Source organism: Hyperoodon ampullatus (assembly GCF_949752795.1).
Source record: "Hyperoodon ampullatus genome assembly, chromosome: 5".
NCBI classification, from domain to species: Eukaryota; Metazoa; Chordata; class Mammalia; order Artiodactyla; family Ziphiidae; genus Hyperoodon; species Hyperoodon ampullatus.
In genome coordinates, this window is record NC_136918.1 from 1,906,208 (window position 1) to 1,919,535 (window position 13,328).

The following is a 13,328-nucleotide window of genomic DNA, read 5'->3' on the forward strand; positions in this document are numbered from 1 at the left end:
AATGAGTGCTGGGCTGGGGGAGGGTGAAGCAGCCGCTGGAGGGGCTGCTGGAATGGCCACGTGGCAGAGGGCAGAGGAGAGCAGGGAGTGGTTCGGAGTCCCCAAGGCACCACCTCCTTTCAGATCAGTATCTCCACCATGTCCGACAAGTCCTGGACTCTGGATGTAGCAACAGAATCTGGAGAGATAAGAACACAGGCACATGCCAACGAGCATTACCACACTGCTCTTTTAAATCCTACCACGTTTGAAAGATAGGATCTATCTTCACCAACTTTTCCCAACTTGGCTGCCCAGGTCGCCATAACTTGGCCAACCTAAGCACAAAGCTCCGCTCCCTCTCGGCTCTCTGTCCAGACCACCAGCCTCCAGAGTGGAAGACGCAGTTGTTTACAACTTGGAACTGGTTGGAGGGCTCGGAGGGAGGGTGGAGAGCCCCAAGGGAGCGAGGCTGCCGCATTCTTCTCATGCCTGTGGTTTTCTGAGATGGTGAGGCGCAGGCAAATATGCAAAGGCTAATGTGAAAGGGAGCAAACACAGTAATGGCATCTTCTCAAATTTCTCCTTCCCGGATTCTTTTTAAACAAAGTCTTCTAACTTGAGTGGAAGGGTAACTCACCAAGCTCCATTATCTTAGATATTTAGACTGGCAATGAAAGAAGACTTCCAAAGAGAAGATAAAGAGCCTCCCAGGTGGATCTGTCTGTAATCAGGGTTTTCAGTTCCCCTATTCATGCATCCAACCAGCTCTCACATGTACTGTGGTGGGCCTCACACCCTGCTCACCCATCCCTGTGCAGGGCTCCCTGTGGAGTGTGGGCAATGAGTGGGGCTGGGTCGGGGAATAAAGGGTCAGGGGCCCCAATTCACACCCCAACATGCCCTCAGCCCCGCAGAGAAGTCGGGGGGTGGGGGGGAAAGGGGACGTACCCAGCAAGGCTGTCCTCTGGCCACTGCTGCACCCCAGAAGGCCGTCGGGCTCCAGGCCCAGGCAGGCGGCGGCGCTGTCTGGGGGGCCGTCAGTCTGGGTGCTCCCATCCCTGCTCCCGTGTTTGGCGTGGGCAGCTAGGGGAGCCTCGGCCACTGGCTCCTCCGCTGGGGCCCTGTCTGCTGGAAAGGCAGGAGGTTCACAGTTATTGCCTTGTCCATAAGATGGAGCCCCCAGGAAGAACACCCCTACTTAACTGTACCTATTAGGGATGCGAATTGCTCTTGATTTGCAAGAACTTCGATGACAACTAAACGCTCCTGTTTCCAAATGGGAGTAACTATCAGGTTGGATTGGGTTCCAAAAACTTCGAGTAGAAAAGCCTTTCTTAAAGGGTTGTAGATTAAATCTTAAAACCAGTAGGGACTCTCGGATTTCTGTGGCATCTGCTTAGAAGGGGGAGTGGAAGGGCTGGCCCAGAAGGTACATCTGTACAGGGAGCTCTATTTTTACTTAGATGGTAAGTGGCTGGGGCCAGGGTGGTGGAATTTCCAGAGATGGGGGCTACAGCCTGCCTCTTCGCACCAGGGGGACAGCTGTGGGCTGCAGGAGCACTGGAGCCAGAGTATAAGCCAGCTTCCCTGGGTGAGGGGTTGGGACGCTCTGGCTCCTCTGAGCCTCAGTTCCGAGAGGAAAGGCCTGAGAACACCCTAGCCTCTGCCTCTGCCGCTTACCCGCCTCCTCTCACCTGCAGCCAGACGGGCAGCGGCATCCACCTGCCGCTCGCTGGAGGAGAGCCCTTGCCAGCCCTGGGCTCCTGCCGCTGCAGCCACGAAGATAGAAGGCACCGACTTGGCGGGCCTCAGGGAGCCCTGGGTGGCCTTGCCAGGATCTTTCCTGGAGCGCTGCTGAAGGACCTTGATCACCGCATCCTTCTCCAGGATCTGGGCGTGGAGCACCTTTAACCTGAGGGGTGAGAGGCCAAGCTTGCATCTTCAGACCTACAGATCCAACAGCCCCATCCTTCCCGCCTTGTAGACGTTGGAGGGAAAGCCTTTCCTACGACCAGGCTGGGCTCTCCTGGCCTTGCAGCAGGGGCCAGGAGGGGGCCTTCAGAAATGCCATCACAGCTCTGGAACTGGATGCTCTGAAAATTGCCCGTGCGTGAAGTGCTGGGCCCTTCTCACACCAGCAAAGGCAGGTCCTCAAGGGGCAGGTTCTGGGTTCATCCAATGACAGCAATGGTACAACCCCCGTCCTGGAGGACCACCCCCAGGGCTGTTGACCAAATAGGCTCAGTCAACGTGCTTGTGCTCTTGAGCCAGGTATAGGTTAAATGGAAATCTTGTGGGGCCTCTGAGATTGTTTTTGGAGAGAAAATACTAGCTCCCCCCAGGCCGGGGGCCTCAGCCACATTCCTTCTGGGGGTGGTACATGGTGTGGACTCAGTGGGAAAGTCTTACTCTCTGATTTACATGGGGGAGGGGGAGGGGATAGAGGCCCAGAGCCGTGGACGGCATCCAACAGCGGGGTCTCCTGGGCAGACCAAGGACTTGGTCGGTACCTCTGGGAAAGAATACGTGTATGACGCCAGCTATGCCCAAAGCATGGGGGTCCGCTCGGAAGGAGGAGGGATTGTTAGGCCAGGTGGGGCGAGGGGTGTTTATCACGGATTAAGGACGGGGCATCGCCAGCCCCCTACCCCCACCCAGGTGCCCGGCCTGTAATGCCCAACCTGCTTTCCATCTCCTGATGCCTGTGGCCGCCGGTGAGCAGGCCCTCGTTGAAGCTGCTGCTGGGTGAGGGCTGGGGGGAGTGCCGGATGAGAGTGGTGTCGCGCTGCGCAGCAGCCGTGGCCGCCGCATCCATGGCAAACTGCCTCATGGCACGTTCCTCCAAATACTTCTGCTCCCACTTGGTCATGTCGGCCTCCAGTGCCAGGACCTGCTCCTCCTTCTCTCGTAGCTGCTCCGACAGCCGCAGGGCACTGAGCTCCGGGGACCCACCGCCGCTACTGCCACCACCGAGGCTGCCTGCCTGTCTCTGCAGAGAGAGGAGCGCCGCGGTCAGGGGCGGCAGCTGGGGCGCGTCGGCCCCAGGTCCTCGCCTCCACAGGAGGACTCTCACCGAGCCTCGGGCTTGGTCAGCCTCCCCGTACACTCTTCGCAGCCCGCTTCCACCCAGAGACAAAGGGGAGGCACGGGTCCCCACACCCCCGCCCCAAATCCTGTGGCCAAGGGTGTGAGAAGATCAGGTCTGCCTTTGCATAGTGACCACATAAGTTATCTTCCAGTCTGGGAAAGGGGTGCAGCTCAATGACACTGCGACAGCCGGTGCAAACTAGGACAGGACTGGGCAATCCAGGAGGTCTGGTCACCCTATCTCTGTGGGAAGGGTAAGGCTGGGAGTGGAGACAGAACCCTATCTGGTCTGTAAACACAAGAGCTATTCACACAGTCCAAAGTGAGGATAAAGACTCAGCATCTGGGTGACTATCTTCCCCCAGGATCCTGAGGAGACACACAAGAGGTGGCTAGTCTCCTCCACCAATGCTCCTGAGTGACTTTCTCTAGAGACCAAGTGTGCCAACCCGTGCTGCTGCTGAGGGCAGAGGCCCAAGTCTTGAGTCCCCGAGGTCGGCACACGGCCCAGTGGCAAAGCCTCTGCTAAGACCGGTGGCTGGGAGGGGCCTTCAGCAGGGCCGGCACGGATCACCCTGGCTTTCCAAGGGGGCTCGGCTGGACCTCAGCAGGGGCTCCCGGGGGCTTCAGAGCCTCCTCTGATGCTGCTCCAGCTCTGCCGCCTCCGCGGGTCTGCCCAGCTCACCTGCTGCGCACGCAGGGCCTTGAGTTCCTGCTCCAGGCGCGTCCGCAGCCGTAGCTCCAGCTGCTCACGCTTCTCGCAGGCAGCCTGCAGCTGCCCCAGGGCCTGCTGCAGCCGCTCCACCTTCTCCACGTAGGCCTGCTTCTTCCGCAGCTCCTCCTCGGCTCGCGCCGCGCGGCCCTGGGCGTTGCTCAGAGCCTGCTCCAGCAGCTCGGCCCGCCGCCGCTGGTCCTCGATGGCTCCGCGCAGCAGCGCCACCTCCCGCTCCAGCTTCTCCTGCTCCTGCTGCTGCTCGTAGCCTGCAGGGACAGAGGGCGGGAGCCCGGGCAGTGACGACAGCCACTTCGCTGGCCCCACGGAGCACCCCCCCACGCACTGGGCTCTGGGCTGACCACTGCACCAGCATGACTGCATCTTATCCTCCCCACAACCTACGAGTTAGGTACCCTTATTAACCCCATTGCACGGGCCGGGAAACTGAGCCTCAGGTTAAGTCATGAGTAAATGACAGCGCCAGGCCGGGGCTCTTGCAGTAGTCACTGGGCTACACTGCTCCTCTGGTGGGACGTGGCCTTGCCAGGAGAGAGCCCCAGACACTGCCCCCGTGCGCCAGGTGTCACCATTTCCAAAACACATTCACGGTTCCCCTCGAGCCTCACGGTGACACTAGAGACTGGACCGGTAGGAACTGTGACGCCCATTTGCAGATGAGAAAACGGAGGCTCAGGTGGACTGTCGCGTGGTCATCATTCAAGTGGAGGAATTAAGGAAAGGGGAAGAGACCACCGTGTGCTGCCCCAGGAGCCAGGCACCTACACATCGTATTCCACCGAAGCCTCCAGTAACAGTCCCTTGAGGCAGGATTTGTGACCCCTCAACTTAAAGGGGAGGAAACATAGGAGGTGAATGGTGCTGCCAGGATGGGGACCCAAGTCCGTCTGCCTCTGAAGGACCAGGCTGCTTGGCTGTGGTGCAAGGCCCTCACACCTAGAGGGCTCCCGAAGCGGGCTCCAGGGCTCATTCTGTGGACCCAGGCACCCCTACCCGCAGAGTGTGTGGGCTGCCCGCCTTGCTGGAGGGCAGAGGGGGACAGGCTCTGGGGCCTGCCGGATGGACTCAAAGGCACTCTCTAGAGCAGCACTGTCATAGCACGGTGGAATTTTCTGTTGTAATGGACCTGTCCTACACCGTGCCAACCAGTGCAGTAGCCGCTAGGCATGAGGGGCTACTGGGCACTGGAAATGTGGCTAGTGTGAGGGAAGAGCTGAATTTTTCATTTTATTTAATTTTAATTAATCTTTGAGCCATCTTTAATCTTTGTACCTATCATATAGGGCAGTACAAGCTCTGGAATAGCAGAGCGAAGGCTTGGGACCTGGCAGGCAGAAGGGAGGATTCATTTCCTCAGGGCCCTGGGGCAGAGAGTGGGGACACAGGCGACTGACCCAGGTCAGCTCTGGTTCACTCTGGATTTCTGAAGGCTGGGTCCAGGCTGGCCTCATTCTTTGGGGTGGAGGGAAAAGATGGCAGAGCTCAGTCACACTGGAATTGAGCCTTTCATCCCAAGCTGGCCTGACACCTGAGTGGAGTGGAGGGGGCAGGCGGGAGTGCTGACTGGGACTTTGGACCTGGAGATAGTGACCCCGTCCTGGGAGGCCTCACAGAGCCCAACAGCTTACAGAGTTTGCAGGAGGCCTGCATCTCATCCCAGTCTTATGATGCCCCCATCTTACAGCCTCAGAATCTGAGGCTCAGTGGGAAGAAACTGCCCAAGGGGGACAGGGCTGGGAGAACCAGGCCTCAGGACTCAAGGCCAGCTCCCCACGGAGGACAGGGCCTGACCTGAGCTGGAGGTCTGTATGGCTTGCCTTGTAGGAAAAGCAGATGGCACTGGTGATAGTGGCCACACTTCCGTACTAGTGTCGACTGACTCCAGAAAAAAGGTGAGATCAACCAGAGGCATCTTCCCTGAGAATTCTGGTTTCCCCATGGCTATTGGGAGCAAGGGAGGGCTGCATGGCTTCCGTCAGCCCTTGGGGAGGATCCCCAGGACCCAGCCTTTGGCTTCCAGAAGTTTCCTGCCACCTCCCACACCTCTAAGGTCCTGGCAGGGGCTGGGAAGCCTGAGCCCTTGGCCATCCCCAGCCACCAGGATAAAACTCTGGGCCTGTCTTGGGGGCAGAGGGCAGGGGGCGGAGGCGCTCCCAGGCCGGGGTGGCCGCGAATCCGGGAGACAGGGCGAGCGAGCAGTGGAGGCAGCAGGGGGCCCTTCCCCCTGGGAAAGCGAGGCCCCACCGGCACGTCCCAGTCCCTTTGTCCCAGTGTCCTTCCTCCTCCCGCAGTGCGGGAGGGCGGGGCGCGGGAGGGAGCGGCGGTGGCGGCGGGGCGGGGCGCAGCGGAACAGCCCGGGCTCAGGAATGCCTGGCATCCAGGTCACCCGCCGCTGCCAGATTAATGGCTCCAGCCCGGAGCCAAGAACAGCCTGGCGCTCGCTCCCCGGGGAGCGGAAACGCCTCCAGGCCGGCCTCCCCCCTAACCCCTCCCCTGCCCGCTCCCAGAAACCCGCCGGTGACTTCCTTTCTTTGGCAGAGCCCGGGCCCCAGAGTCGGCCCTCCACTACAGGGCGCCCCATTCTGCCCCCTTCCAGAAACCCGCCGTCTCCGGACTCCCAACGGGACCGCCGGGGCCGTCCCCTACCCCCTCCCTCACCTCCACCACCTCCCTCCCCGAGACCCTAAGTCATCGCCTCCAGCCAGTACAGCCCCGCCTGCCCCCTGCCCACCCCCAACCCCCAGCCCTTCAGCGCTGGGCTCCGGTCGGCCCTGTCCAGGGGCTGCCAGCACCGCTCAGCCCTCAAGCTGCCCCTCCACTTCTGGACACCCCCTAAGGATCCAGCTTCAGCACAGCAGGCTTTCTGATGGGCTCCTCCTTCCTCGAAGCCACCCTCGCCCGGACACCAGCCGCCCCCACTCCACTCCTTTGCAAACACCCTGACGCCACTATAGCACATAGTAAGAGCATACAGGAGGAGTTTCATAAATAACTGCCTCTCTGTCTCTTCGGACCGCTGCAGCTTCTTCCTCCTGCTGAGCTCGGGGCTCCCTTTGTCCTCCCCCTTCCCCCAAGCTCCCTGCTCGCACCTCCACTTGAGCTGTCCTGCTGCTTCTTCACCTGTCGCCTGCTCCCCACCCTGCTACCTCACAGAGTCCCTCTCTCGGGCTGCCGGGGACCTCTCCTCATCTCGCCTGCGGGGCCAGGCCACGCTTGTTGCCTGGAATCGCTTGTTGCCTGGAATCCGGGGTGGGAAGACGCTGCTCCTTCCTCAAGCTCACCGCCTCTCTTGACCTCCCTGCCCTGGCACCTTCCTGACCTGTTCCTGCTGTGCTCCACGCCGGCCAGGGGCTCAGCACAGCTGTGCTAGTGAACAAATGAGTGACTGAATGGATGAGTCAACAATGAACTCATCTGTTCTTCAAGAAGCCTCTGACCACCCTCTTTAGGGGATCCTCCTGAGCCCCTTCTTTGGGCTGCCCTGGTGGTTACGCTCCATTTTTGGCTGGTGCCTCCGCCTGTTATGGCCCAGCCTCACCATGCTCCCCGGCTTCCCGCATTCCCCCTGGGCACCCCCTGCGAGACTCGGACGCTTCCTTCTCTCTCATCCCACCTGTCTCCAAGGCTCTCTGGCCTCCCCCATGCTTCGAAGGATACCGAACCAATGGTCAGCACCACAGCTCAGCAGACCACAGCTCCCCAGCTATCCCTCTGGACCCACTGATTTCCCCAGTACACAGAGAACCAGATCTTGTTCCTCTTCAGAAACTACCCCTCCCCCAGGTCTAGTCCACTGCTGGGTGCGTAGTAGGCATTCAATAAACCCAAGCTCCAAGCACTGCTTTGATAGAGGAGGCCGATCCTCCCTGTCCAGAGGGGCTGTCCTGGCCACACCTCTGGCCAGGCTCCTGAGTGGGACCCCTACTCACTTTGAGCCAGCAGCTTGGCCACCATGTCCTGACTGCCTGCCTGCGCTTCCTGTGTCTTGCTTGCCAGGCGCCGGTTTGCAGATTCCAATCTCTCTGTTTCAAATAAAGAAAAGAGGTTTTAAGGAAAAATGTTTGAATACAGGTGAAGCTGCCTGCTGGGGTGTCCCCTCGGTCCTATCTGTCGGGCTGCATTCTCCAAGTTGGGGGTGGGCTCATAGGGAAGCCCCAGGTCATCCTGGGCCACGTGGGTGGGAGCTCCATGAGGGGCCCTAAGGTCTAGAACACAGAGAAGCATCTCTCTATCAAGGTGGCCCCCAAGGAGTCTCAGCCTAGTCCCCTTTGAATCGATTTACACTATTATCGCAGAGGACAGAGATTCTGAATTACTCCCTAGAACAGAGAGATCAAGCTGTCCGCAGGCACTCCCCACCCCTCCACCTGGGGAAGCTGTCCTCACCTCTCAGGTCCCGGTTGAAGTCCTGCAGTCGCCTCATCTCACTGTCCATCTTGTTCCGCATAGTCTTCTCCAGGGCCTCCCGCTTGGAAGAGGCCCTCGTCAGGCTCTCGTGGGCCTCAGAGAGCCGCTGGATTTCGCTCTCCAGCTGCAAGAGGCAGACAGCGGAGCTGAAGGAAGGGGAGGGCTCCCAGGGAGGGAGTGGCATCAAGGTCCCCTCCACAGACCCCGGCTGACCTGCTATTCTCCATCAGAAAGGGTGAGAGAGGAGAGGATCAAAAGCCACAGCAAAAAAATCCACCTAGTTCTGGTGGGACGGGCTGCAGCCTGTAGCCTCTAGAGGTGGGCCAGACTGCTGGAACAGGCAAGCGAGGGTCCCCTCAACCGTCCCAAGGTCCTGAGCAAACCCAAGGCCAGGTTCTCTGGAGGTGGCTGCCTGCAGCGAGACTAAGCGCAGCTTTCTGGGGCCCACTGTCCAGAAAGAAGCATCTTCCTTTTGTCTGGCTTCGACTGAGAAATCTGAGCACAGTGGGCCCAAGAGTGGGCACTCAGACTCCAACCATGGTGTGGAGGGTGGACTTATCTTGGACACCACAGGACGGCCTCGGGAGGCCCGAGGCCACCTGCTGAGGCTGAGCGCACAGCTGGTAACCCTTCACTAAGAAGGGAGCACCAGACCCCAGCCTGAGCCGCCTCTGCTTGGAGGATCTGCCCCTCCAGCCATCGCCATCCACCCCAGAGGGCCAGCCTGGCCCTGGCTGCCCCGCCCACTTGGCGGCTAGCAGGTTCCGCACGTGCTCCCCGCTGGCCTGTGATTCCAATAAGTCGCTCGTTTTTTCCAAGAGGAGGGGCTTCCTCTGTGGCCAGGGCTGGCCTGGAACAGACTTGCTGTTGTGTGGGGGATACAAAGGGCTCTCTGTGGGAGGTGTCCACGGGAGGGGGTGTGTGCAGGGGAAGGGTGCGAGTGTGGGGGAGCCCTGAATGGGCTCTTTCTAATCACCACTGGGCAGCAACTGCTCATGCTCCAGGCCTGCTGTGCCGGCTGCTCCCCAGCTGTCTGGAGTCAGACGGGGTGGGGGTGCACGAGGGATGGGGGTGGGGGCTGAGGGATGGCTGCGGAGCCCAGCCAGGCCAGCCCCACTGGGGTCCCTTCTTCCCCCCGCCGCTCCGAGGCCCCAGCAGGGCCTACCTTCTCGATGCGGCCGGCCTTCTCCGCCGAGCTCTCCAGCTCCCTCTTCAGTCTCTCGTTGTCCCTCTGCAGCCTGGCATTCTCCCTCAGCACAGTCTCCATCTGGGCCAGGTGGGCACTGCCCGAGGACGCCTGGGTGCTTGCTGGGGCCTCCACCCCGGGTAGACTGAGGGAGCCTAGTGGGCCCTGGCTGAGGGGCGCCGGGGATGGGGGCGGGGGGTGCTCCTGGGGCTGCTGCAGGTACTGGTACTGCTGCCGCTGCTGGAGGAACACAGGGGGCACCTGGGCCTGCAGGATCCTGGGGAACAGAAGAGTGGGTGCTCAGAGACCGAGAAGCCACCCCGAGTCGCCCCAGCCCTCTTGGGCACACAGCCTCCCCACAGCGTGAGGCAGCGACTGGTGGGGAAGGCCTTTCCGCAGGGCGTCCCCCAGACCTTCAAGGGCCAGGAGAGCAGGGCTGGAGGGGATTACCGTGAGCATGCTTATTTCACGCCCAGCCTCACTGAGGCCGAGGCCTTGGGGATCAGCCTGAGCAGTCCTAGCAACCCGAGCTTAAGTAAGAGATCTTGAAAAGTGCACTCTTGACCCTTCTCATCAATAGAAGGCTCTTTTTGAGTGTGGAGGTCACATCCATAGTGACTGAACACACAAACTTCCAGGCCCCTGGGCCCCTTGGTGTCTGTTCGGGCCCCTGGTGTCAGGCCCTGCGCTCACACTCACTTCTTCTCCCTCCTATTTTGGGTCCCGTCACCCCTTGAAGAAACATTTTTAGAAGACTGCGCCTAAGGTTAGAGCGGCGAGACAGATGTCAGGGGTAGAGTCTGGGCTCCAGAGTCTGACAAAATAGGCATTCAAACTCCGGCTCCAGCGTTTAAGCCCACGGTGCGGCAGGACGCTGCTCAGTCATGAGGGTAAGGTTCTCAGCCTCAAGGGGCGCTGTGAGGGCTACATTTGCCTGGCAGAGCGCTGGGCCTGCAGTGGGCGTTCCCACAATGGCGGCCCATCCTCCGTCTCTCCTAGTGGAGACCGCAGCTTACTCTCTGCTCAAAGAGTAAATGTGACCCAGACACTGGATTTTCTGGGGCGTCGTGGTTGCCTCAGGACTATGACACCAGCCTGAGTTTAGGGACAATGTCCTACTGGTGTAACGTCAGCCTCAGGGCCCCAAGTCAAGGGAAGGAGCAAAGAGCAAGAGGCCTGTGGGGTCACAGAGCCTTTCTGGGGCCTCGTGGCTCCAAGTGTAAAAGAGCCGATGGCCTCAGTTTCACCAGGAACTTTCCCAAGTCCCGGAAGCCCCACAGGAGTGCATCACCTCAGCACCCAGGCCCGCCCTTCCCCTCCCCCCTCCAGACTCCGGCGCCCCTGCCCCTCTTAGGACCCTAGGCTACAAGAACAGTCCCTGCCCCCAGTTCCCAGAAAGCAAGCCTCATCGGACCAGCCAAAGGAGAGGCTGGCAGATGTGTTCCTCTTACTGCCCAAGGTAGAGCTTCCAGTGAGAGCTGAGAGTCCCCACTGGAATGTGCAAACTCTCCCTGTGCTGCTAAATGTGGCCTCTTGGGGTTCCTTCTTGAACTTGCTCCCCCTGCCCTGGGCCAGGCGGACACAAATGGCATTCTTTGGGGATGACTTGGCTCCAAGAAAGAATAGAGCCTCCTTTCCTTCACACTTGCTCTCCCTTCCCCTTGTTTGCCCTCCCCCTCCCTCTTTTTTTGTTCTCCTGCAAACAGTCTACTTCCTTTCCACGATATTATCTTTTCCTGACAGGGCTCAGTAAGGCTGGTCCAAGAGAAGAAACCACGACTCAGCTTCCGAAACTCTCCCAGGACGGAGCCCTGAGAAAGGAGATAAGGTAGGGGGGCCTGGGAGGTGGAGGGTGGCGCAAACCCACAGGCTCCATCTTCTGGTGCCTTCCCTCCAAGCTATCACGTCACTCATTTCTCGAGAGCTAAGAGAGGCGTCTTTCCCGGGAAGGGGCACACGGTGGGAGAGTGGGTGACTAAGTGAGGCCTCAGCAGGCATGAAGAGAGCCAGACGTGGGCCTTGGGCCATCAGAGGAAGAGGGAGTCTGCAAACCTTCAGGCTCCTCTGGTGGGGCTTCCTGGACCCCTGTGCGGGGGAGATGCAGGGCGTGTGAAAAGGGCGTGTGTCAGCTTCTCAGGAGAAGGTGCGGGGCCAGGCGAGACTCTCATTTCTAGGAACACTGTTTCTGCAAACTATCTGGGCGTCCTGCCCCTCCCGGGCATCCCTGTTTCCATTCTAGCCTCTAGAATCCATTCTCTACATGCAGCAGAGGAAGCTTTTTAAAAAGGTAAAAGCCAAACCGCATCCTCTAAAGGCTTCCCTGCACACCGAGAATCAAGCACTAAGCACCCCCCAGCAGCCTCTCCGGAGCCTCCACAGAAAGGGGCTCATCTGGACCAAGAATCCTCTCCCACTTCAGGCTCCAGCCACATGGACCACACAGAAAAACATGAAAGGAAATGAATGGTAGGGACAGGGCAGCTCCCGCCGCGGTGTAGCAGCGGCGAGAGGTCTCTAAGGAGGCCATCTGGTCCTTTCTTCCTGCCTACAGTTAGGAATGCCTCCCAGTAATCACAGAAAGCAAACATGTCCACTTGTTCTTAGAAACCTCCAGAGAAGGAGGTCCCACCTTCTTCCCACTTAACTTGGAACCAGTTTGGCAATGATGCCCAACCCCTGTCTTTGCAAGTTCTCTCTGAAACCCAACCTTTAACCCCCTGTTGTAATTCATAGCCTCTGAGAACCCTAGTTACTCAACTGCTACAGCCAATTAGACAATGGTGTCCACCTCCAAATTAAAGCAAGGGATGCTGCTAAGTTCTCATGTGACCCTGGCTAAATCCCTCTTTCCTTCCAGCATTAGCTCCCATCTTGGGAGGGAGAGGGTATCATCGGCCTTCCTCTGGAGCTCGCCAGGCTTCTGGAGGCTCTTCACCCTGGGAGAACTACGCTGGAAGCCAAGAGCTTGAAGACCGAGGTGGGCAGTTACCTTACTTCCGCATGCTGGAAGTGCGGGCTGCCACGGGTGCGGTACCGCGGGTCGGTGACAGCGGAGGTGGTCTCATGAGCTAGCACGATGTGTGGGTACTGAGGTGGAGGTCCGCGGGGCTCCGGGCCCTCGGCAGGGGTGCCCCTGGGCAGGGGTCCCTGCTGGTTGCGGGCCAGCTGGGGGAAGCTGTGGGAGGCGCTCATGTGGCTGGGGGTACGGGCCCCGTTCCTCTCCAGGGACAGCTGCAGGAGCCGCTCGCTCAGGGAGCGCACGTGCCCGTGCCTCAGCTCACGCAGGGCCTCATCCTGCCTCCGACTGACACCCGGGGCCCCGCGGGGATCCCGGTCCCCCATATGTGGCTGGGGCCCCGCCTGCTGGGCCGCATAGTACTGCGAGTGGGCTTTGGCCTCCTCATAGGTGGGCAGCTCCTCGCCCTTGCCGGGCTGTGGGCACAGCCGGTAGAGGCTGTTCTCTGCCAGGTGGGTCTCGGTGCCCTGGTGCTCCTGGCCCTGGGGCTCCTGCCTTGTGGCCTGCTGCAGCACCTGACTGTCCTCGGGGGCCACGATCTCCAGGGGGGCCTGGGGGCTCCCTGTGCCCCCAGCCCCAGCCCCACCCCGCAGGGCCTGCTGCTGGATGGCCAGCAGCGTGCGGGTCTCGGTCAGGTTGCCATAGCGCAGCTGCTCCTGGATGAGGCGGTGCAGGACCGTACCCGAGGAGTCTTCCAGTGTCCTCATGCTTCCTGGGCTTGCACACAACCGCCTGGACAAAGGCCAGCGGCACCTGGCCCCAGAGCACCTGGGAGGAGAGAAAGAAGACCACTCAGTGGGAGCACATGGGAAGAGGGGGGACTTTCCGTTACTGTCTGGTCAAAGGCATAACGGTAAAGAGCAAGGCTACGGAGGGGCGCGCGAGCCTGGGTTCAACTGCCAGTGCTGCCATCTACT

The 13,328-nt window shown here is 60.1% G+C and overlaps 1 protein-coding gene across 3 annotated transcripts; it reads right to left on the reverse strand.

The window, feature by feature from the left end:
- Nucleotides 1-47: 47 nt before the first annotated feature.
- AMOTL2 (angiomotin like 2) lies at nucleotides 48-13,118 on the reverse strand (the record flags this gene model as incomplete). 3 transcript variants are annotated; one of them, XM_079704303.1, is made up of 9 exons in its annotated part: nucleotides 48-178; nucleotides 931-1,107; nucleotides 1,677-1,894; nucleotides 2,664-2,965; nucleotides 3,755-4,050; nucleotides 7,732-7,824; nucleotides 8,189-8,333; nucleotides 9,375-9,672; nucleotides 12,385-13,118. In XM_079704303.1, 9 exons carry the CDS (start codon nucleotides 13,116-13,118, stop codon nucleotides 120-122), a joined length of 2,322 nt encoding a protein of 773 aa, XP_079560429.1. In that variant the 3' UTR covers nucleotides 48-119. The 3 variants fall into 3 exon arrangements, with proteins under 3 accessions (XP_079560429.1, XP_079560428.1, XP_079560430.1); XM_079704302.1 differs by having other exon boundaries at nucleotides 2,664-2,971; XM_079704304.1 differs by having other exon boundaries at nucleotides 931-1,110; nucleotides 2,664-2,971.
- Nucleotides 13,119-13,328: the final 210 nt, after the last annotated feature.